This window comes from Motacilla alba, chromosome 5, assembly GCF_015832195.1.
Source record: "Motacilla alba alba isolate MOTALB_02 chromosome 5, Motacilla_alba_V1.0_pri, whole genome shotgun sequence".
Taxonomy (NCBI): domain Eukaryota; kingdom Metazoa; phylum Chordata; class Aves; order Passeriformes; family Motacillidae; genus Motacilla; species Motacilla alba.
In genome coordinates this window covers 40,474,982-40,498,582 of record NC_052020.1, presented here as the reverse complement: position 1 = coordinate 40,498,582, position 23,601 = coordinate 40,474,982, and the positions used below count along the sequence as shown (strand labels likewise).

At 52.7% G+C, this 23,601-nt stretch overlaps 1 protein-coding gene across 2 annotated transcripts; it reads left to right on the top strand.

Moving 5' to 3' along the window:
- The first annotated feature begins 326 nt into the window (after positions 1–326).
- Positions 327–23,598, top strand: ISM2 (isthmin 2). 2 transcript variants are annotated; one of them, XR_005257236.1, is made up of 8 exons: positions 327–1,060; positions 14,996–15,256; positions 15,758–16,130; positions 16,911–17,051; positions 17,556–17,633; positions 18,105–18,640; positions 22,434–22,574; positions 22,867–23,598. XR_005257236.1 is itself a non-coding variant. In XM_038139503.1 (6 exons), the coding sequence occupies exons 1-6, from the start codon at positions 920–922 to the stop codon at positions 18,620–18,622; spliced, it is 1,512 nt and encodes a 503-aa protein (XP_037995431.1). In that variant the 5' UTR covers positions 327–919; the 3' UTR covers positions 18,623–22,248. The 2 variants fall into 2 exon arrangements, 1 of the variants encoding a protein (XP_037995431.1); XM_038139503.1 differs by lacking the exons at positions 22,434–22,574; positions 22,867–23,598 and having other exon boundaries at positions 18,105–22,248.
- The last annotated feature ends 3 nt before the right edge of the window (positions 23,599–23,601 follow it).

Genomic DNA, 23,601 nt, shown 5'->3' with positions numbered 1-23,601 from the left:
GGCCGCCCCGCCCCGCCGGGAGGGCGCTGCTGCTGCTGCTGCTGCTGCTGCGGCGGCGGGGCTGCCCCGGCGGGCGGGAAGCGCCCGGTGCCGCGGGGCTCGTGCGAGGCCGGCGCCGCCGCGGCGCGGAACAAAGAGCCCCGGGCCGGGCCGGCCCCGCCGCAGGGCAGCGCGCCGCGGGCACCGCCGGCTGCAGGGGCGGCGGCCGCCCCGGCCATGCAGCTGCCGGGGGGGAGGAGCGGAGCGGGCGGTGGCGCCCCGGAGGGGGCAGCGCCCGCAGGGAGAGGGGGGAGGTCTGGCAGTGCCGGCAGCCTCCGAGCGGGGCAGGGGCGCGGCGGGGCCGTGCCCGGGGCAGGCAGCCGCGGCGGTCGCCCGGGGAGGGGCTGGACCGCGCTTCGTGCGAGCAGGAGCCTCTCCCCGCCGAGCGGCCTCCCGTCCGCCCTCCGGTGCCCGGCGTTGCCTGCAGAGCTGCGGCAGCACCGGGGAGTGACTCGGAGAGGGGAGGAGAAGAGGAGGAAAAGAAATCGGATTGCCGAAAGGATTAGGAAGTGGGGTGGGGAGCCGAAGCTCTCTCCCTCCCTCCTTCCCTCCCTCCCCGCACACATTTGTGAAGCTTTTCAGAGTTATCCTTCAGCATCAGTACCGGCAGGCGACCCGGGGGAGCCGCGACAGCGGAAGGTGCTCGGCAAACTGCAAGAGCGATCAGAGGGAGCGGAGTGGCCCGGGCCGGCGGACCCTACCCCGGCCCCTGCCCGCGGGACACCGCACCTCCCGGCTCCGGGGGTTTTTATGTATAAGATATATATTTTTTTACGTTTTTACTGCTCCTCTCGGAGGACAGGATTTGGAGCATTAAGGGCGGGCGTGCTGCCAGACCGCCTGCCCTGGACGTGCGAGGTGGGGAGAGAGGAAGGGAGAGATGCCTCTGATTAGAGGGAAAGTCGTGCTCATCCTCGGATTCGTCTTCCTGACAACTTTCCTGGCTGCAGTGAGAGGGCTACCCGTGAGGGGGAAACAGCGCAGCAATACCCCGAAGGAGAGGAGCTCCAAGCTGGCGGAGGTAGGGCGATCTTTGAGGAAATACGGAGAGCCGGGAGGGCGCTGGGGCGAGCTCTTCCTCAGCCTCCGCGCCCCGTCCCGTGCCCGCGGAAGCTGAGGGGAGCAGCCGGGCACCTGGGCGGTCACTGGGGCTCCCTCCCTCGGAGGCAGTTGTGCATCTCGGACGGGAGCAGCATCCAACACGTGTCCCGCGGCCCGGCCGCCCAGAGCTCCGGGGAGAAAAGCAGCGGGGAGAACCAGACACCCCTCACCTCCCCCCCTTCCCCTTATCGCTGTTTCCCCACTTGCTGAGGGGCAGAGCCCATTCCTGGCCTGCGGGATTCTCGGGAAGCCTCAGGTCTTCGCGCTGCACAGAGGCTGAAGGAGAGGGGATGCTTGAGGCTTCCTGAGTTCGGGGCCGAGTGCCGTGACCCAGTGTCCGGGAAGATTCGTTGCCTCCGGCGGCAAGCATCCCAGGTGGGGGAGGAGAGGGGTCCGGCTGCAGTCAAATTAGCAGCTGGTGCCCTGCGAGGAATGCCAGCTCTATTCTACCAGAAACCTAAGACACGATAGATTTCAGCCACCATCTCTCCTCCCCGCCAAAACGCTCGTGGGGCAGGCTCCGGAGCGGCCATGCTCCCTTTTCATCCCGGCAGCCTGCGCCCTGGCAGTGTCCCCCGGGACAGGCGGCCTCGGGAGCCCCTCGGCCGGGAGGAGGGGATGTCCCGGGGCCGCGCCTCTCGCTCCTCTGAGTGCCGCATCCCGGCCCGCGCTCAGCGCCGAGCGCGGATTGTGGAAGGGGAAGCTTCGGTGGGCAGTGAGGGACTGGTCAGACTGGGAACCAACTGGTGGGACCTGATGGGGATGACAGGAATTAAATGGAAAAGAAACCACAGGGAGAGCGGGTAGTAAGGATGGTTAAAAGAAGCTGTTTTCCATCTTGAAATTGTTCTCTGGAGGAAGAGTCATTCAGGCAGTAGAGCTGTGTTGAAAAAGCACTCTTTGAAAGAATGCTGCTGCTGAAAGTAGGTGAAGGGAATGATTGAGAAAAGTGATGATAGGAGGATTTTGAGCAGGACGGTACGAGCAGCTCGGTCCTCGCTGGCGATACGCAGCAGTACGGAAAGCAGCAGATTTGATCTCCAGTGTCAGTCAGTCTGGGAGAGGAGGTGCAAAGTGATATACCGTATTACAGGATAATGCCAAAACGGGTCCTGATCTGTGGAGGAGTCATGCTGGCAGCTCCTGTTGGAGGCACTGAACTCCATTCCAGCATGAAGTTCGGGGCACAAGTGTGAGGAGGGAATCTGCCACACGGATGCTTGGCCAAGGGGCAAGAGGGGCTGCATCCAGCCAAGTACCACTAGTCAAGCCTGGTGATGGTTTTGAGTGGAGTGTGGGCTGAGCAGATGCAAAGAGAACTGCTGGGGATGATGAGCTGTACTGCCGGTAATATCATGTTGGTGCTGTACTTTGCTGCTGAAATTTCAACTATAGACGTAGATGCTGCTTCAATTGCCAGACAAACGTCAGGCCGAGTGACCTCAGACTCCTGCTGCAGAAGGACTAGGAATTGAAATGAAATTCCTTGAAATTCAGGAAGGTATTGCAGCCCTTTGGCAGGGACCAAGGATAGGGACAAGCTGTCTGTTAGGACGTTGTGCATGCCCTCACCACCGGACCCTGCAGCGAGGTCTCAGGCTGCTTTTTATCTGACATTAAAATCCATGGGAGAGCGTGTGAGCCGCCGTGAGTGGCGGCTTGTGAATGGCTGTGAATGGGGAGCGTTGTGCGGCCAGCCAAAGATCACACACGGCACTTACACAGCGCGGCCTCTGTCCCCGGGACCTTTGCTGCTTGCAGAAATACAAACATGCAGGAAGGGTATAGGCAAAGGTTTGAGGGTGGAGGTTAGGAGCAAGGAGGAAGTTGAAGAATGGATTTCTCTGGCAGTCTGTTGGTGCACCCTGCATCCCTGAGAGTACTGGGGACACTGTTCTCATGGCAGGGAGGAAGCAGTAGGTAGGTATTGGCATGTGTCTCCTGGCTACGCTTTTGGATTAAATCTTCTGTTTCTGCTGCATGCAGGGGACAATCGAGAGTAGCCATGCCCGGCTGTTTGAACTAAAGCAGAGAGCACAAGCACAGCAGCACGGTGGTTAAAAAAAATCCAGAGTGATTTTGGGTCATACATACAGATGGTTCCTGTTGCAGCACTGATCCGTCCTGTCTCTATGGCAGCAGGGCAGCCACAGCTGGAGTATTGGTTACACTATGGGTAATGCCCTACAGATGTGGGTAGAATGAAGGGGGCTGTGAGGAGAAAAATAGAAATGACAGAGCAGAGCAGATAGACAATCAAAACCATTAAGCAATTACATAACTTGGACTTTTTAAAATTTAATAACTTTGTTTAAATCAAACATTTTTCCTTGGTTTAGAACCGAATGGGATTTTTTGTAATCAGTGCTGAGCCTTAGAGTTGCACTTCTAAAATAGTCTAGAAAAATCAAATAAGTTTTTCAGAAAATTTTTTGAGATAGAAAATGTTTTATTATTGTAGGAAGGATGTAGGGAACACATGCTTTATTTTTGGGTCTTAGCCTTAGGAGTATGTCCAAAGTCCTGTACCTCAGTCAGGATCCAGTATTTCCAGCCATTACCAAAGAAGCAAGTACTTGCATTTACATTGTATTAGCAATGACACAGGTCAGCAAAACTTTGCCCAAATCATACCGTGCTCAGCATAAACAACAGATGTAGTGAGAATATTTTGCTATTTCTTCAGTCTATTTGACTAGAAGTTGAAAAGGCAGGATGGAAAAGTTGCAAGACAGTTTTCTTTCCAAACTGCGACTTGAATCTAACAAGATACCTGCTCCTTTGGAGTTTTGTTGGTGATGTTTGGGAGGACAGGTGGGTTCAGAAACAGCAGACGGGTGTACAGCAGGGGTTTAAGAAGCACTTTTGCAGGTTGGATGTGTTGTACTTTGATGTGGGCAGAAAGGTGGCAGGATGGAGCACTGACTGTTAAGTGGCTATTCAGATTTGGGTAACTTAATATTTGGCAAAGCTTGTGTCCCATGTGGAGACAAGGTACAGCTCATCACATGACTTAATGGTTTATTTACTTACTAAGTCAAGAGGTATAAATGAAAAATACGTTTTGATAAACTCACTGGATTTCAAAATATTGGCCCTGAACATTGTTAATAGATGTTTGGATTCTTTCCAGCTGATACCAATCAGTTACAGGGCTCTTCTGGTAAACAGAAAACAGCCACAGTACTTACATGCTACAAATGTAGATGTTCAGAGTGATTAAATCTGTGTGAACTGATGAAAGAGTTTCAATAGCTGTGCATAGGAATAACCGTGCTGGCAGGAGTGGTGTGGGGAAGCATCTCAGTGCTGACAGGGTGAGGCAGAGCAAGCCAACAGTGTTTTATGGAGGGTCCAGACCATCCAGTGCAGCTCTGCTGGGCTTGGTGAGTGCTCTTTTGCAGGAGGGAACCACTCTTGAGAGAGGAGCCCAAGAGCAGCGTCAGCAAACTCCCCAAATATTACTGCAGGGCTGGCACAGGGGGCAGATCCAGGCTGGAACTTGCTGTTGGATTTCCCCTGGTCTGAAGCTGTAAGCAAAGTAAATCTGGCATCTGCGATAAGAGATAAAGGAAGGCAACAAAAGAAACATCAAGCATGGCATAAAGGCTGAGTTGGCTGCAAATCAGTGAGTTTGTGCAGCACCTGACATGACTGGCTCCTGGCCCCTGAGAAATAAGGAAACAAGTAACAGCACTACACATTATTTACAGGTTAAACCAGGCAGTGAGAAAAGCGATGGGAAGCTACTTGTAAAACTAAAGGTTTACACCTGATTAAAAATCATTTAAGAATTAATTGTATAGCAGTGATGTGATGCCTGGCCAGAGATACCAGCAGACAGAGAGTGAGGGAGATCCAAGCTGATGTGGTGTGGCTGTACTAGATTTAAAAAGTGTTAAAGGGGAAGAAATCTCAGCTGGGCTTGAGTGGAGTTTGTCAGGAGGCTGTAAGTCAGGGGAGCCCTGTCATTCGGGAGCCCTAATGCAGCCGAGACACAGTGGTTTGGGGAGGCCGCTGGGGTGCTGGGCTGCACAGGCACAGAGGTCTGCGGGGGCCTGCCCTGTGCCTCCCCCCAGCTCTTGCTCCGTCTCGACTCCTCGGGGGCTGTGGCCAAGAAGAGCATCTCCGTTTCCCCGGGGCCGTGTCGCCGTGCCGTGGCTCCGCAGGCTGTGTCACCCGTGGGTGCCCTGCGGGGCGCTCCCTGCCGCCTCCTCAGCGAGCCCAGCTGCGCTGCGAGCCCAGCTGCCTCGCTGCCGGCTGCTGCACAGCCAGAGCCCCGCCGCCGCTGCGGGCTGTGTCAGTAGCAGAGTCATTTTGCCTGAGGATGTGCTTTTTACCTTTTCATTTCTTCAGCAATTAAGCGTTCTTGTCCCTGGCTTTGTCCTTGGCGGAGGTCGGATTTGTGGGTACAAAACGTTCACTGAAGCATCCTTCCGCTCTGAAAGGGGCTCTTTGTGCGCAGGGAGGTACTTCGCCCTTTGTAGCAAATTCCCTTTTGAGAAGTGCCAAATTATCTTAGTCAACACAGTTGAAAACCCTCCCGCCCTGGGGCTGAGACAGCAGCAGAAACAAAGGAGAGCCGGGTGTAGGGAAGCTGCCCGACAAGGGGGCTTCTTCCATTTTCACTGCACAAATAGGTCTGCTGCGTTCCCATTGTCACAATCAAAGGGGTTCCTGTAAAAGGCACATGTAAGGGGAACAGATTAGGCATAAATCGCCCCACAGGGTATTGCCCTACACTCTCTCTGGGTTCCCAAAATTGTCCAACTCGTGCAGACCCTTTCCTCAAAGACAGTCAAACTGGGGGACTCATCCTGCCTCCAGCCGTGATCCTTCCCAGTGGGGTGATAGAGAGAGCGTGCTAGAGAGTAATTCCTGCTTTGCTCTTGTCAGTGTTTTAGGGGTAGGGAGTGAAAACTGGTCCACAATAGCACTAAGTACTCTTCCTCTCAGAATAATCCTCAAAACAAGAAGCCTGATATTTCCCTTAGGGAAGCCTGAGGACAGTCTGAGCTGCAGACAGGCCAGCAAGGTGTACCTGTGCTGTCCAGCTCCTTCAAAGCAAATGTTATCAGCCAGATAACATTTGGCTCAGGTTTTGTATAATATATTGGAGCAAGGAAGAGATTGCAGCATATTTCAGTGTTAGATTGGATTTGTTTCAGACAGAAGCTTGCAAAAGTGCAGTGTAAGGACTATTTTTTGTTTGTTTGTTTGTTTTGGTAGAATGTTTTTTCAAGGAACCTTCATTGGGCAGCCTGATGCTTTTATGTGGCCAGCTATAAAAGTCAGCCTGCATGGTGCTGCTTCTTAGCAATTCGGTTTCTCCATGTTCCGTCTGTGTAGGGACTCTGGGGGCTTGTCTGAGAAGCTGTTTGAGATGTACTTTCATCTCAGCACTTATGAGATGAAGACACCAAAACTATGGTGACCTGCCTGGCTCTGAGTCCTAGGTGGCCCTTGGCACCAAGAGCACCAATGCCTCTTGGGGTTCAGGCTGGTTTAGTCTCTAGGGCAAGGATACAACTTCAAAGGGAACAAAATGCAGTCAAATGCAGCCTTCTGCTGTCCCCTGGCACAAGACAGGCACAGGATAGAGACCTGGCTGCAGATGGCCAGGAAACATCCATGCACGCAGGGAAGAGGTGGTGATGCGTGGGTTTATCTTGGATTAGGAGCTGATGGTTAGCCTGGTCTTTCAGGCTCTTATCTAGCACTCAGGACTTGGGCTGCAAGGCATGTGTGGGGACATGTCCCAAACCAAGAGAGCCACTACCACGTAGGGCTTAACAGGAGGCTGGCACATGGCATGGGTACAGGGCCTTCAGGTGACCCCAGCCTTGGCAGCCCTGGCCCAGGGTGAGCGAGGCAGCCCCGGCTCTTTCCCAGCAGCTGAGCCCCAGGTACCTGCTGGCTGAGGAGGCAGTGTTTGCCGGGTGGCCTGGAGGTGTTGTGGGAGTGCCCCGTGTGGAAAATCGACATCTCTTTGCCTCCCTGGGGTGTCCTCTCTTCCTCAGCACTGTGGCACTTCCTCCTGCTGTCCTCCATGTCCTCCCCTTCACCTGCAGCCATTCCCACAGGAGCCAAAATCACAGGGATTCCAGCTGCACCGTGCCATCCCATGAGCACCTCCATCAAAACAAGGTGTTGTACAGACATCTTCATATGCAGTTCCCAACACCTTCCCCTTGGAGACAGGGTGGTTTTATTACATGCTGAGGCTGCCAGCTCCTTAAAATCAAAGCTGCCTGGGGAGGGGACTTGAGCTTGTCCCAGGCTGGGGAGCTGCAGCCAAGCACCTGGGGCAGGGACTGCTGGCTCAGAGTCAGCCCAGCTTTGCCCCTTCAGGAGGATGACATGCAGCATCCCTACGTGGATCCCTTCCTGTGCAGGACATAGAGATACTCCAAGTCTGGCTCAGGGGCCCATTTTGTCTGTTGTTGAAGGGATCCCTGATGGATTTGCATTTGGTTGGTTGGCTGCATTCCTTGCCCCACTGCTTGCATGGAGGGGCAGCCTGTGCCCCCTTCGTGGGACAAGGGGAGCAGGTGGCCCCTGCACTCCCCCTGCCTGTGACTCCCTCCCCACCTCTTCTAGTGGCAGGGGGAGGCTGCTGTTGATCGGGTCCTGTCAGCTTCTCCACCTGCTTTGCGCTATTTGGGGTTTTATTCCTTTTGCAGTTCTGCCTGGGCCGTGGCAGGCAAGGAAGCAGCAGCTGGAGCAGTGGGAGAGTTATGGTGTGCAGACTAGCAAATGCAGATCTTTAGCTGGAACAAGTTAATGGTTACTGAAGCACATGGGGTTTAGAGCTGGAACAAGTTAGCAGCGACTCCCTCTGATGCATTGGGAGCTTCTGTGTATTACTGCTGAACTATCTTAGCAGAAACCAGGTGCCCGAGCAGGAGCATTTGCCAGAGAGCGCCAGAGGATGTGGATGTGTGCCTGTTCATCTCTCTGGGGACCTCTCCATGCAGTCTCTGTGGGGACCCTGCTTCCATACCCATGACTGAGCCGAAGTCTCAGGATCTTCAAGTAATGGGTGCCTTGCCACCAGCTGGTGTCCTTGCAGCAGGTACCACCCGCCAAGAATTGGCCCCTGGGGCCTGTGTGCCTAGGCAGGTCTCTGGTGCGAGGACAGCCCCACCTGCTGTGCTGGGACCTATCAGCGGTGCCAAGGATACGCTCCAGCTTCTCCACTTCAAGGCCTGTGTTGTTCATCCGTGTAGAAAGCAGACCAGTTCCCCCTTTGGGGCAGGGGGGGAGAAGGAGCTGAGCTGTGGTGAACTTTCTCCGAGTACAACATGGGAGACCCGCACGTACGCCTGGCCTGGCCACAGGCTAGCTGAGGAGTGTGACATTTTCTTTGCAGAATGGGAGCCTTGCAGACAAAGAAATTTGTCTCAGTGTTGAACAGGGAGAAGGTGTTTATGGTAGAGAAACATCTGCCAGTGAAACAACCGTGATCTGCATAAGGAGATCAGCGGCTTGGTGTGGTGAGATGAAAGGCCACAAGGCTGCTGCTTTTCCTCCTTGTGTCCCAAGTGACCAGGGGAGTGAGGATGCCATGGGCAGGTTACTCATGAGCACACCCACAGGAGAGAGGAGGGGGTTGTGAGGAGCTGGGCTGCTGAGAGGAGCTGGGCTGTGCCAGTGGGATGCATGGTGAGGAGCATTCTCAGTAGCCTGGGCAACCTCATTTTTGGTCTTGCATAAAGTCAGCTATGCTGTGGCCTTGCTCCTCATGGTGCTGCCTGCTGCTGCTTCTCCGTGCTGTGGTGTCTTCTGCTCCAGGGCTGGCGCTGCCTCAGGGGCAACTGAGTCACCGACCTTGGAAAGAGTTCTGAGATTACAGTTGTTGCAACTGTGAGACATGAAAATAAATGTGAAACATGAGGAAGCCTTTGATGCTGCCTCCTGCAGCTCCCTACCCAAGACAGTTGGAATGAAGCTAGTTAGAAAAGAAAGTGATACCATATGATCTGAAGTATTTTGATAACTGAATGAAAATTATAATCATGAGGGCGTAATAATTATCTGCACAGCCCACAGTTTGCTGCTGGCTCCTGCTGGTCTGTCATAAACAGGATCTGCCCACGTAAGCATGATAACCAAGTGCCTTGTCTGTTCCATGAGCACTTGTAGAACTCTCCTAAAACCTAAAGGGAGTCTTTACTAAAAGAAAATAACAAAGCAACAAAAACAAACACCAACAACCCCCCTCACAGCACCCATGTAAGTTGATCCTGAGGTGGACAGGATAGTACAGCATTTGGGAAGTCTCAGTTCTGCTCTTCACCTGTGCCACAGCCCCTTTGCAGGCAGGAGTGTAACCCAGAGCGCAAGAAGAGGGAGGCAACTGGAGGTGTTAACTTCTTTAAATTACTTCTGGCAGATCTTCCAGAGCTCACATGTCAAAATCCTGAGTGACAGCTCCTGCTAAGCCACCTGCCTGTAAGTCTAAATGTGTTGGATCTGATGGCTGGGACTGTGGCTCCGAAGGTCTTACAGACAGTAACAGGAACTGAGCGGCGTGTTTGCCTTCCCTGTTATCTGGTAGGTACCCACCCAGCTCTTGACACCTCTAGAAGATGCTGTGCTCTGCCAGGGCTCTGGGAAATCTCTTAAGTGGGTGATGAGCCGATGGGTGGCAGAGGTCACTTGTCTGATGTGTGTCCCATGGATTTTCCATCTGGCTGAAAGCCTGCCAGTAGACAGGTTATGTGCTGGTGGACAGCTTATGACCCAGGAGGTTCAAACTACAGCCCTCAGGAGGCCATGGCGGTTTCCCCTGGCTAGGCTGACAAAGCCCTGTATTTGGGCAGTGCCTCATAGAGGAGAAAGCATGTTATATGGGAGGGAGGCATCATGGCACTCTGCATTTGTTCCTGGTGATCACCCTGCTGTTCAACCTTACTTTATTTTAAAGACACAGCAGTGTTACCTGTTAGCATTAGAAAAACCTCCCTTTCTCCCCATCCCACCAGCAAAAACTGTCAAAAACTGCAAACTGCAGCCCCAGAGCTAACCCCAGACATGCTGGGCTTCCTTCTGATGCAACCAACCAGCCTTCTCTACTTCCATAGCTTTATAGTATGGCTTTATAGTAAAATCCTACTCTGGAGTTGTTCCTACCCAGTTTCAGTCCAAAGATAATTTTTTAATACTTTCTCCAGATCCTTGCAGCTCATTTAGGTAAATAGAAAAAGAAAAGTTTTATGGTTTAAAAAAAAAAATTGTACTTGACTGATTCCTAAGTGGCAAGTTTGCAACAGACAGATTTTAAAATAATGTTGGAAAGCTTTGGGGAAAGAGAAGGAAGGTCTATTCAGGAAAAGATCAATAGTTCTTCTGGTGGTTTCTTGTTTCAATACAGCATGGTAAAACTGTTCAAAGGAAACCTAACACAAGCAGTAATGATTAAGCAACAAAAGCCCCCATTCCTTATAATTATAGCTCAGTGTGATACCGGCCTTTAGCAAATACGTCATTTTCTTCACTGCAGTGTTAACAAGCCCAAAGCACAGCTGAATGCTGCCTCTGATCTGACTGCCGTGTGCACAGGTTTCTTTGGTTCAAGTTGAATGAGTTTATGTGCTCTATAATTGGCTTGGGATAGGTGTGGGTAGAAGCTGCATCCTCTGAGCTTGTCCTGTGCTGGTGACTTGCTTGCTCCACTGGCTGCTGACGCTCTAGCAGTGCTTCACTGCCAGGGGAGCTCTCTCAAATGTGCTTGGATTGGTTTAACCCCATGATGAGGGGCAGCTCTGCTCAGCAGTCTATGTAGTTACCAAGAGCACTGCTGTTGGGTGCTCTGGCTGCTTGCAGCTCCTGCAGAGATGCTGAGGAACGTGCTGGAGGGACAAGTACCTGTGATTGTGTAAGTGGCAGTGTGGTGGTGTCCCTGGTTGCCAAAGTGCAGTACAGCACAGGAACTAGTCTGATGATGTTTTCACATGTTTTAAACTGAAATGTCATGTCTCTAATAGTAAGAGCTGCAGCACATGAATATTGGTCATTTGCTTCCTTAACCCAGATTCAGTTCAAAGCCTTATGGACATTTCTAGCAAAATCACAAGTTTTAGGAGCAGAAGAAATTACTAGAGCCTTGAATTTCTTCTCTAGTGCAGTTGCAGTACTCATGGGTTGAGCCCAGTGATGTGGGTTTGGCAGTCTCCACAAGAAAAATTGTCACTTTTCTTTTTAATTGTTCCTGTGGTTAATTACCTATGGCATTAAAAGCATGATCCTTATTCCTCAGTTAAATTTTTTTGGCTTTGAGTTGGGCACATTGCTTCCTATTATGTGTTTCTGTTCTGGATTATAGTCTCTGGTGCCTGATGGATTACTGCCTTAAAAAACTGGAAAACTGAGTCATTGCTTTCTTTTTTCAGCATGAGAAACAAATTGAATTGTACAAGTCTTTCACTGGAAAAGACTTGTACAAGACTTGTACAAGACTTTCCATCCCTTAAAATGTTTTTGTGGCTGCTCTCTTCATCATCTCCAGATTTTTGAGCAGTTCATATAGAGGTGTATGGACTAGAAATGGAAAAATGTCAGCTTTTGGTCTCTAGAACAATGATGTGTGGCCTTTTCCCACATCTTTTCCACACAACTTTTTGCCCATGTTATGTACAAAGTAAGCATGACACTGGGGTGAAATGCTAATGAAATATTTCCCCTTCCAAACTTCTAAGCTTGTGCCTCAAGGTGTTTCAGTGGTCAGTCCTGCACGTGGGACAGCCTGGACTATGTGGGAAGGGCTCCTGGGCTGCTAGGTAGGGAGGTATGATCCTGCTTACAGCCTTCAGTCTAAACATGATCTTCACAAATGGAAATTCCATGCTCTTTCCTGAGTGCTGCCCCAGAGTTTCTCTCAAGTTCCTGCCTTGGGAGCCCTTATTCCCAGCCAGGTCGGATATGCCAAGTGTAAACAGGAACAGCTGTGGCAATTCCTCGTTCAGCTTTTTCCTTTGCTTGGTGGTGGCTGGTTGCAGGAGGAGGTTGGAACTCGGCTGGAAGACACTGATGGCTTCCCAGCACTGCGCTCTGCTTCCGTGGTGGTGGAAGGAGAAGGGAGCTGCTGATGGCAAGCTCTCCGATGGTTTGCAGGCTTTCTCTTGTGCTCTATAGAGAGCAGGGGAATAGAGTGTTCCCTCTGGACAAGCAAAGTCTACTCTTCCCTTAGCCCACTGCAGTGGCTGAGCTCCACCCTTGATGGCTTTATCCAACTGCTCCTTGGACAGTGCAGAGGGAAGGGTGGGTGTCATGCAGCAGGGGTGCAAACCTCAAGGGCAGATGCTTGTGTGGCTGTCAGGGACCCTTGATGACTTGGAGAAGACATATCTGATGCCATGTATGCTCTGACCTGGAAGGAGTTCTGGGCCTTCTAAGAGCTTGTTGAATCCATTGATTGACTGACTGGGGCAGGGCACTGAGCCTTAGACAGGAGGGACGTCTGATGCAGGGACAGATCTTAACCCAGCAAGCCTTTAGAGTGATGCAGATGCCAACAGGAGGAAAGCGTAGGGTGGCACACTGTAGTGACCATTGCTGAAGGGCTCTTGGCCATCCAGGGTGGCCACCCCTGTCATGCTTATGCCTCCAGAGTATCTGGGAGCTGACAGAGTTCTGTTTGCCCTGCCACACTTTTGCAGCCAGTTCTCCTGGAGCAGTTTTGCATTTTCCCTGTGGGAACAGTACTCTGAATTTCTTGAGCTTGTTTGGGCGTAAAATCTGAATTAGGCACTGAGTGTAAATTTGGAGACTTTGAGTCTGTTCCTGGCTTGCTCGCTCTGGTGTCCTTGGGTGAGCTCAGATCTTGTTGCTAGAGGAGACCTCACTTTCCATGTGTATTAAATTTGGGTTGTGTGTGACACGAGCTTACCCAGCCCAATAGGCTCCTCGCAAATCAGGCAGGAACACCAGCCTTTCAGGGCTGTTGCCAGTCTCTTGTGCAGGGGTTGTGTTGGATATGGGCAGCTGGCAGCAAACCCAGCACAGCAGGCAGTGTTGTGCAGCCAGCACTGGGACACAGCTATGTTTGCCTGCTCAGCCCCCTTTGCTGTTTTTGTTCCACCTGGGCTCCTTGCTTCTTGTCAAGGACTCCTGGGACATGACAGGAGACCTAGAAAGGGGCTAAGGCACTGGGAAATTGGCTGAGACAGAGCCAGGCATCATTCCCATGCATTCTTCCTGGAACCATTGTGGTTTGGATGGGGACAAAGAGAGCTGGGAGGAGAAGGTGTGTGCAGTGGGGTCTTTCTGCTCAGGTTTGCTACCAGCAGTGCCACAGGAGTCCTCCAGGCCAGGGAGAGGGGCAAGCCCCAAACGCTGTCTCTGGGCAGCACAGGTTCCATCCTCTCTCAGCCCTCTCTCCTCGGGCCCATCTGGTGGAGTCTGTCACCGGCCCTTCCCTGCGTTCAGCCTGCCCTGGGCAGCAGCCAAGGGACCAGCGGCGTCCCTGCTGCTCTTTTCCCTCCCCCGGGGATGGAGGGACCGTGGGCTTTGATGTACAGGGACAGGGCTGGGGACGGGCTGTGTGCGCTCATGAGAGTCTGGCTAGGCTCCAGCTGCCTTTGAAGTGCTCCAGTGATCAGGATGAAAGGGAGGGGAGTCCTTCCCCAAACCATCTGGCTCTAATTGCAGGTAGAAATGCCTCTCTGCGTCCCCCCCGCCCGGCGCTGTGGGGAGGGGGCACTCCGCGCTCTTCGTTAATCCCACGGCTCTCGACCGAGCTGATGCGAAGGGTGAGAGCTTGGGAACAAAAGGGGGTTTCAGCTGGGCAGCCAGAAAAAGGCAGACGCTGGCGGAGATGCTGGGAGCTCGGGCACCTCTGCTCTCAGCCTTGAGCTGCGGGGCCCTGCAGACCTTCCCAAGGACGCCCGTGCCTCGGGGGGGGGGGCTTTGCCAGTTGTTCCCATCTCGGGTTTCCCGGGCACACTGGAGCCTGCTGGCCCCTGGAGTCCCGCTGCTCTTTCGTGCCAGTGCGCCCGGGTGCGGGACGAGGAACGCGGGAGCTCGGGGCCAGCGCGCTCCGCTGGCAGCGTCTGCCGGCGGCCCCCGCATGGCTAGGGCTGCCCCTCGGGCGAGGCTCCCTGCCTGCTCCCCCTGCTCCTACCGGGACTGCAGGGCTATAGCCATGTGCCCCTGGAGTGGCAGCAGCACTTAGAGCCACTGGCAGCGCTCGCAAGTGAGTTTTGTTGACTTGTTTGGCTGGGAATCTTCGCTTTCCCAAAGAGCTAAAGGTAGCTGGGTTATATCTGCCAGCGGTTTCTTTCCGTCTTTGCGGTAGCCTTTGGGCACCATCAGAAATTTCAATTAAACCTGTGTTGCTTGAAGTCATCTGCCCTAATACCAGTACCACAGAACAATGTATTTGGGTGAGGTTTCCCCCTTTGTCATAAAGCCCTGGTTGTAAACTTTTTATGTAAATATATAAAAGCATTAAACATTACCTGTGGTAACTCTGTGACCAGAAGCAACCCTTGCTGTTAACCCATTTCCAGGGACTGAGGAATAGCTAAAAAGTGAGAGTGAGAATTGGAAAGCCAGACAAGATGTGCAATGGGACAGCAGAGGGCTGCAGGGAGGGTGGTCGTGGGGTTGGGAAGTACCAGTCTGAATAGACCTGTAGGTTCAGGTGCAGCAGAACTGAGCACTGGCACAGCACAGGGCACTTGGTATTAACTTGATTGATTAACATGTTAATTGCTATCCTGATGCTGCAGTAAGATGGGCTGGAGGAACTGTTTGGGGCAGGAGGCCAGACCCATCTTTGCTGGGTAGTGGTTTGCTCCCTGCCCTGCACCACCACGGCAAGAGCAGTTCTCTGTGACTCTTCCCTCTCCAGGTGTCAGCATCATCCAACCCCCGTTCAGCAGGGGACGAGGAGCTGCCCCCGTCGGGCAAGGCGCGGGGGCTGAGGCGCCCTGGGCAGGCTGGCCCGCGGCGGCACAGGCGCAGAGGGGTGGCTCAGCAGGCGGCCAGGAGCCCGGCGCTGCCCCAGCCCAGTGGTGCTGGCCAGGAGGAGAGCCTGCCCTTCATGCTGGACCTGCAGAACTTGCCGGGGCTGGCCAATGTGGACCTGAGTGCCCAGAACCCCAACATCCAGGTGGGGAGTGGGTCTGGGAGGGACATGGGGGCATGTGGGTGAGTGCTGTGGTGAAAGTAGTGCTCTCCAGCCTCGTTTGGTTCCTTAAGAGAAAAGATCTCATGAGCAGGGTCTGTGTGGCTGCTGCCATCCATTTTCTTGGTGACTAGCAGCTGCAGATAGCTGGCATGGAGAAGCTCCTCGACTGGGGAATTTGCTCAGAGCCTTTCCCCTGCCCCCCCCACTCCCCCTTCACAGAGCAGGAGTAAACCATCCTTACATGGGGGACCTCTCAATTTCTGAGGGCAGCGTTGGCCGCTGTGGGTGACCACCAGCCCCCCTGTGCTTCCCACTCTGTCCCTGCTCAGTCCCTCTGGATGAGGAGATACATTTGAGCTCCTCATACGGTCCTGCAGCCCCGAGTGTCTGTGGCCTCTTGGGCTGGGAGCCGGGGCATGGTCTGGTGGGTCTGTCCAAGGGCTGTGGCCCAGCTCACTGCCTTGCCTCATGTCTGCCCACCAGGTGACCATTGAAGTGGTGGATGATCCTCAGGCTGAGATGGAGATGGACTTGTTGAAGGAGACAAGCAATGACTGGTCTCTGACGTCCTCTGAGTGGCTGTCTCACAAGGACCTATTCTGGCCCCTCTTCTGGGAATACACTGACCCTGCTGAGGGGGAGGAGGAGGAGGAAGATGAAGAGGAGGAGGAAGAAGAGGAAGAGGATGACAACCTGGATGTAGGGGACAGGGAGGAAGAAGAGGATGATGATGAAGAGGAAGATTACACAACAGATTATGAGGAGGAGGAGTCCATGCTTAGTGGAGTAGGCGGTAACTGGGACCAGCAATGGCCCGGGCAGAAAAACTGGATCTTTAAGGAAAAATATAATTACGGTGAGTTCTTGGCACATGCAGCTGCCCTGCAGACCAGCAATGCCCTCCCCTGTCCTGCCTGGCCTGCAGCCCTGCACCAGAGATCACAGCACACTGGTGCTCAGCTCCTGCTTACAAAACGAGCAGGCATGCCAAGGAGCAAGGCCAGCACACTGGGCCGGGGCTGCCAGCAGTCAGGCATGCCAGTGTCCCGGCGGGAATTGTCCGTGCATGTAATCACACTGGAGCATGGGCTCTAGCGAAGGCATGCTCAGATGAGACATACAATATAAGTGCTTAATGACAAGTGCCTCTGCCATTGACTCAGGTCCCTTTAGTGACATCAGTGCCAAATGCCTTTTCCACAGACCTGGGTTTCCCCCAAGAGAGGAGCTGTAGAGAGCTAGATGACAGATTCTAGTGGGCAGATGGGCCGGGGCACCACAGCAGCTCCTGCCTGCAGCTTCTGGCCATGACCCCAAAACCAGCCAGCCTTTGCTAATACGTGGTGTTCAGCATCATGGCCAGTGTGCTAGGCCATGTGGGGGTAGGCAGCAATACCTGTTTGGGATGGTGTGACTGGGAGCAAAGCTGTGAGAATGAGAGCCTTTGCTCAGGGCTGCTTCCCTGGGGTTGGCCCTTGGCACTGCATGGCTGGGCACCTCCGTGTGCCCCAGGCAGCACTGTCCCTGTTCAGGGATGGAGGCAGGGCTGAGGGAGGTCCCAGGTGGCTGCTGTCTCCCCTGCTGCTAAAGCTTTGCTGAGCTCCGTCACTCTCTGCCTCTTGCCTGCTGTGCACAGACTATGAAGATGAGGAGGAGTGGAGCCCATGGTCCCCTTGCAGCATCACCTGTGGCAGTGGCAACCAGAAGAGGACCCGGTCCTGTGGCTATGCCTGCACAGCGACAGAGTCGAGGACCTGCGATCTGACACACTGCCCTGGTGAGCCCCTGGCCAGAACAGTCCTTGGCTACTGTCTGGCTTTGATGTGGGCTGGTCCCCCACTGCTCCAGGCAGGGCATTGCTCATGCTTCAAGAATTAGTTATGTTTAGCGTGATCGGGGCTAATGACCACGGGGCTTTGTTTCCACAAAGAAGCTGTGATTGGGCTTCATGGCTCCCCAGGCAGTTGTGTGGGGCCCAGGGGTGGTAGGGCTGGCACTAAATTTGGTGTGTGACTTCTTGCACCTCTCTCATACTTGGAGCTTGAAATCCTCTCCTGAGGCATATTGAGAGCCAGCTCTATCCACTGGGATTTACCTAACAGTCTCTCTTGGGCCAGTCTTGCTGCTGGCCCTTCCTTCCAAGCACAGGACCATGTTATCAAAGAAGTGGCAGGAGAGGGGCTGGGAGATGGGTGGTGTCTGGTGCACATACAGAGGGAAAAACCACCTTTCTTCCCGTGTTCAGACAGGTTCTTTGTTTTGGTTTTTTTTCTGTCTCAAGGAGCAGAAGGAGAAATGGTCTTCCCCACAGAGGAGACACCTCTCAAAAGCGACAACACCACAGAGCTGTTCAACTCAGGTCAGCCTCTGCCTCTGATTTTCACTTGGGGCTTCTGTGATAGACCTTGGGAGGGTCGTAGCTGGCTCGGGAGGGTTCAGGGTTCAGCCAAGGGGTCCTGTGTCTGGTGTCCAGACCTAAGTCACCCAAACCACTGCCATGTGCAGGCTTCAGTGGTCAAGCTGGGAAACCCAGTTGCTCCCAAAGCCCTGGTACAGCACAGTCCTGCTTTAGGTTTCAGTGGCTGAAGCCAGCCTGCCACGTGCCCTCTCCCATGAAGGAATGTTGCCAGCTTGGCCCCAGCACAAAACCCCTTCCCTCTGTCACTGCCTTGGGGGTGGAGCTGGCTCCGGCTCATCCCAAGAGCCTGGCCGCTCCTGCCTGGTGGTTGCAGGCTCCACTGGTGGTGTTGGCATGGCTTCAGGCAAACGGCTGCTGGGTAAAGTGGGGTGCAGAGTGTGCATGCCCTCACCCTTTCGATGCCCTCCCCAGAGGTGGACAGCTGTGAGAAGTGGCTGAACTGCAAGAGCGACTTCCTCACCAAGTACCTGAGCAAGGTGCTGACGGACCTGCCCAGCTGCCCCTGCTCCTACCCCCTGGAGGCCGTCTACAGCGCCGTCAACCTGCGGGACGAGCAGCAGGGCAAGAGCTTCCGATGGCGGGACGCCAGCGGGCCCAAGGAGCGCCTGGACATCTACAAGCCCACGGCACGCTTCTGCCTGCGCTCCATGCTCTCCCTGGACAGCACCACCCTGGCTGCCCAGCACTGCTGCTACGATGAGCACACCCGCCTCATCACCCGTGGCAAGGGGGCTGGCGTCCCCAACCTCATCAGCACCGAGTTCTCTCCGGAGCTGCACTACAAGGTGGACATGCTGCCCTGGATCCTCTGCAAGGGGGACTGGAGCCGCTATCACGCCGTCCGGCCCCCCAACAACGGGCAACGCTGTGCCGACAACCCCGCCGAGGAGGAGTACCTGTCCCAGCTGCAGGAGGCCAAGGAGTACTAGCCACAGCCGCTCTCAAAGGTGCCACCACCACCACTGGCTTGCGTCCCTGCACGGCATGGCCAGCCCTGACCCTGCTCATGGGCTCCTCACTGGTGCCAGGCAAAACGGGGAGGATGCGCCGTCTGTCCCATCCCCTCAGAGGAGTGTCTCCTCCGATTTCTGAGGGTGCCGGAGGTTATTGTGGTGCAGTCCCTGCCGTGCCACCCAGGGCAGTCCTGCAGTCCAGGGCTCCTGGCCTGGCATGTGGAAAGCAGCAGGGGCTGGGAGGTATAAAGGGAACAAGGGGCTGCTCCTTTCTGCTTTTATTCTCTATGACCTTGACTCAGCCTGAAAGCTGAGTACAGGATGAAGTGGGCTCAGCTCCTGCTGGCTTCCCACCACATCTGAGGAGCTGCTGCAGGCATGGCTGCCTGCTCTGGTCTGTGCACCTGCCCTGGCACATGCTGGTTTATGTCTGAAACTGGGGGTAGGTCTTCCTAGACAGTGAAGGGCTGTTCCAGCCATGCATACAGAGCAGGGCTCCCCATCCTTGGGTTTGTGCATGCACGTTTGGGAAGGAGCAGGGAAAGGCTTGTGGGCCTGGGGGAGTGGGCTGTGGGGCGTGAGGAGACTGGCTGCCTGGGCTTGCTTGGCAAGATTGCCTAGCCACCAGGGTTTTGGCTGCCAAAACTACACATAGGTGGACCTCAGAGGAGGTCAGCATGGGGACACACCACCTTGTGTGCATTTCAGCCCCTCTGCCGTGGTGCTTGGGGGAACAGGGTGGTAGCATCTGTACAAGTCACAGCACTAGCCCTCTACCAGACCTTGGCCCCTTGGCAGTCCCCAGAGGGTGTCAGGAGCACCTGTGACACAGCCCAAAAGAAAGTCCTCTGTTTCCTATCACAGCCCTGCCAGGGGAAGGAGGCATCTTGGCCACTGCTCATGCCATTGCTGGTGAGGAGCAAAAAGCACTGAGCCAAGCTAGCCCTGCTCCATGCTGAGTCTGCCCATGTCCCCAGCTGCTCCATTCTGTGTCTGCCTAGGTCCCCACCTGGAGGCAGCCCAGACAAACCAAGCCATGGACCCCTCAGGCTCACTTCCAGGCCAGGCTCACAAGTGTGGCTCCAGAGGAGGAAGACACATAATGTCTAATAATGTGCTAATAATGTCAGTACCTGGTGTCCACAGATCAGGGATCATGATGCTCTCTGTTGGCACTTTGATCTTGCCTGGGTTTTATTCAGCTTTTCACAGGTCCATGGCAGTGTCTCCCAGCATATTTTGGAAGCTTTTCTGCAGAGAAACTAGGCTGAGCACCTTTGTCCCTGGACATTCAGTTGCTGAACTGGCAGAAAATTTATAGCTTTTATTTAAGAAATTTTATGCTTCAGGGGAAATAAAAGTCAAGCACACATAAAGAAGAATGGAGTCATTTCTACTCTAGACGTTTCATGCAAGGCTGCTAGCTACTCCATGTACTTCTGCAGGGCACTGTTGAACCAAAAAACTGGTTGCAGAGGTCCTTAGTTGACCATCCTGTACTGTCTGTCCTTTTTACAGGAGCTTTCTCCAGCCTCAGTGAATATTCTTGGTCTGAAAGCTCTTTGGGGAGTCTTTCTGGGGGTGTCTTTGTATCTGTTGTGTGTATGTTGATCCATTTGCCTTGGTTACTGATAGAATATTGCATCTTTGTTCATCCATACCTAAGACTTCATAGGTGGTAAAACAAAAGTATTAATGAAGTTATTGCTGAATTATTCTTACTCAAGTATTATTACACCCTTGTATCCCTAGACTCTGGATATGGGTTCTATCAAAATACAGGCAGACATCATCCATTTCCCAACAGACATGCAGTCTGAGATGACCAGTGTTCTTGAATGGTGAGAAGGAAGAGAACCAAATAAGCGTGGATGGAGACCTGGACCTTGGAACATTTTCATGATCACTGCATGTTCTCTGGCCCGGATGGGCATTCACTCACTAGTTTCTGGCAAAGAGGTAGGTCATATAGAGGTGGTCAAGAGGGGGTGACAGTGATCTGGTGGCTTGGTTCTGGAGCCAGGGAGCCTCAGCAAGAGACATGGATGCAAATCAAGCCATGAGCATCTGAAGCCATGGAAGGATGAGCTTGAGAACTGCAGTCATTCAGCAGAGCATATTTCACTCGTATACCATATGCCATCATTGACTTCATCAAACTCCCAGTGGAGTTTATTTACCATCAGTGCAGACTTCTTTAAAAGAACCTCCTGTTGAACGTGCCTAGTGTTCAGTATTGCACCCAAGCATGGAAGCAGGACTTTTGCAAACAGTCTTCCTTGAAGAAGACTTGTAAAAGCTCAGCCATTTTGTTTGTTAGACTGGCTGCTCTCTAAGGAAGTGCTCTTACAGTAAGAGTGTTACCCAGGATTTTTTACCCTCCTCTTTACTCTGGCTATGTCAACCAGTGTAACCCCCAGAAAAAAAACTTGTAATTTCTGTAAGAGCTGGAGTTCCTGTCCAAGGGCAAGTAAAAAAATTTCTTGCATTGACTCACCCCCACTCCCTGACATCCCCACAAAAGCTAGTTGAGAGCCAAGTAGCTCTTCTGCTTTGCTGCCTCTGTGGTTTGGACAATACAGGCAGAAACTGGAGCATGAGAAACAAGCGCTGTTGTTCCTCATACAAGCACCTTACGCACCGTGAGCCTTTGCAGAACACCGTGAGAAAAGTAGACAATAAGCAAGTGTTTATTTTTATATCCCGTCAAAGATTCTGTCCAGCCCACTGCTATTTAAGTGATGAATCTCTAAGCTTTCACTCCTTAAGTTTATGTTTCTTTATATATATAATATATATATATAATGTCTTTTATTCCTACAAAATTTCACAGAGAAGAATTCTTTAATCTAATGCTGCAATAAAGCACTTTATATGTGTATATGTCATGCTGATGACATTCAGTTGTGACTGAAGCATGTGTTCTATTTATTTTGGTTGAGAGGGATGATACTATGTTTAAGACTGTATGTCTTGGGTTCCCAGCCCCAGTTTGGGCCCTGGTGGCTTTGCTTCCTTTCCTTAACATTTGTAATTGAAGTTGTCTGGCTGCAAGAGTCACAGGTAAGAAAGACTATCTGGAGCCCATGGGATATATGAAGTTCTGCTTACAGGGAAGGAAGCCTCTGACAAGAAGACCCTCAGGGTCAGTGCTGAGAAGCAAATGTATTGCCTGTGCTCCAGCCTGACCTTGGGTGTTATTCCATGGTCAGCCTGGCCAGAGCTGGGTACTGGCTGACAGTCCAGGGCACCACAGCAGAGGGAAAAAACCCCAGCATTATCCCAGCTAAAAAACTGTTTTGGCAAACCACCTCCAGAGCCTACAGCTAATTATAGCAGGGGGGTTTGCGAAACTTTCCAGGGATCACAACTTTTTGTTGCTGTTAATTTAGTGTGTAAATCATATACACTTCCAAGCTCTTGCTGTTTCCAGCTGTTTCCCCTCCTCTCTTGCTCCTTTTGCTTTGTGCTGGCTGCACACCTGTTGCAGGGGAGGGACTGCTGCTGCACAGGACTCTGCTCTGGCACGGGACTCTGATTCACAGCTGCCTGGCACCATTGCTGGCCCCTGCCTGGGGGGAGCAGGTGACTCCTCTCAGGGGAGGATGCTAGGGCCTTCCTACTGGCCTTCTGCAACATCAAAAACATTGTTGCATGGAGCCCAAGCCAGGGGTAGCAGGCTGAGCTCCACTCTGCTCAGAGAAAATCACTCTTTCCCTGGAGGAGCAGTCAGCAGTTAGTGCGATGTAGACAACATGCCTAATGTGCTTTTATCCTCTGCAACAAGGTCCTTGCTGTGTTGGATGATGGACCCTGCTGTGAAACCCCTGGGATATAGAAATCCCACAGCCAGAAGATGGAAGCAGGAGAATTCCTGCCCTAATTCTGCACGTGCTGAAGACCTGGAGATGTCACTTAAAATCATACAGTGAGTTTGTGGCAGTCTTAAACTGCACTTTTGCCTGCTGCTTTGAGCACAAAACTTCCTGACTGGTTGCTATTGAGTTGTCTCAGTCTGCCAGCCTGGACTGGAGCTGAGCTGGACCAGTCCCCTGGCATCCAGTGTGCAGTGGTGTTTGTCTGCACACAGAAGGAGCCGTGCCCAGATTTTGCTGGGGCACAGGTGGGGTGAGTAAAGCCCATCTCTCAGGGATGAACATGAGATTTTGTAGGAACAGGTTTACTGCAACGGAGATCCCATTACCTGATTTTTTTTTCAGGCTCCAGCTCCAGGAACCTGCTTCTTAGAAAGCACACCAAAAGCCCAGCTGGGCCCAGAAGGATCTCCTCTGGAAGGAAAAAAGAGGATGATAATGCCAGGAGAGTTTAGCCAAAGCCTGTGCAGCGGGCCTGAACTGCAATGCCTGGTATTAACCTAGGAAAGAGCAAGGTGTGGTTGTGGTCTGTGGATCTTGAATTAAAACTGTAGTTCTAGAGAAAAAACAAACCTTTCAGACACCCCTGTTCTGGCCTGTGAAGGGACACACCTCACTGTGTAGCTACATTGGTCTTCTGTGCTGGTGGCACACCTCTGGAGCAGAAGACTAGGAAGAAAACCAAACCCCAGCACACTGCAGGTTTTCAGCTGTAGTCCTGCTGACCTCACTTTTCCACTTGGTCAAGATAATTTTTGATTCTAGACTTGTCTCCTAAACTTGTCTTTTACAGCACCAGTGGTAATGCAATTTTTTTTAAAGTTACCAAATATAGTACCTTCTATACTGAAATGTACTGCCTTCATAACAGGTTTATTAGTCCTTCCCTTATGTACTAATAAAATTATTATATAGAGCATTGCCTACAGTCTTAAAAAAGTTCAAAGACCCCTTTTGGTTTATTGTTTCATGGTTGCTTCTTACTCATCTCCATGTGCCTCATAACAGCATAGTCAGTGAGGATCCACCTCTGACTTCCATCACTGTGAAAAATTCACTTCTGTTTTCTGGTTTTTTAAT

Bases quoted from the DNA above. Each gene is read 5' to 3' on its own strand.
- ISM2 (XM_038139503.1), top strand. From the start codon at position 920: ATGCCTCTGATTAGAGGGAAAGTCGTGCTCATCCTCGGATTCGTCTTC. The intron at 1,061-14,995 runs GTAGGGCGATCT...TTCCCTCTCCAG, and splicing joins GGAGCTCCAAGCTGGCGGAG to GTGTCAGCATCATCCAACCC. The intron at 17,634-18,104 runs GTCAGCCTCTGC...TGCCCTCCCCAG, and splicing joins CACAGAGCTGTTCAACTCAG to AGGTGGACAGCTGTGAGAAG.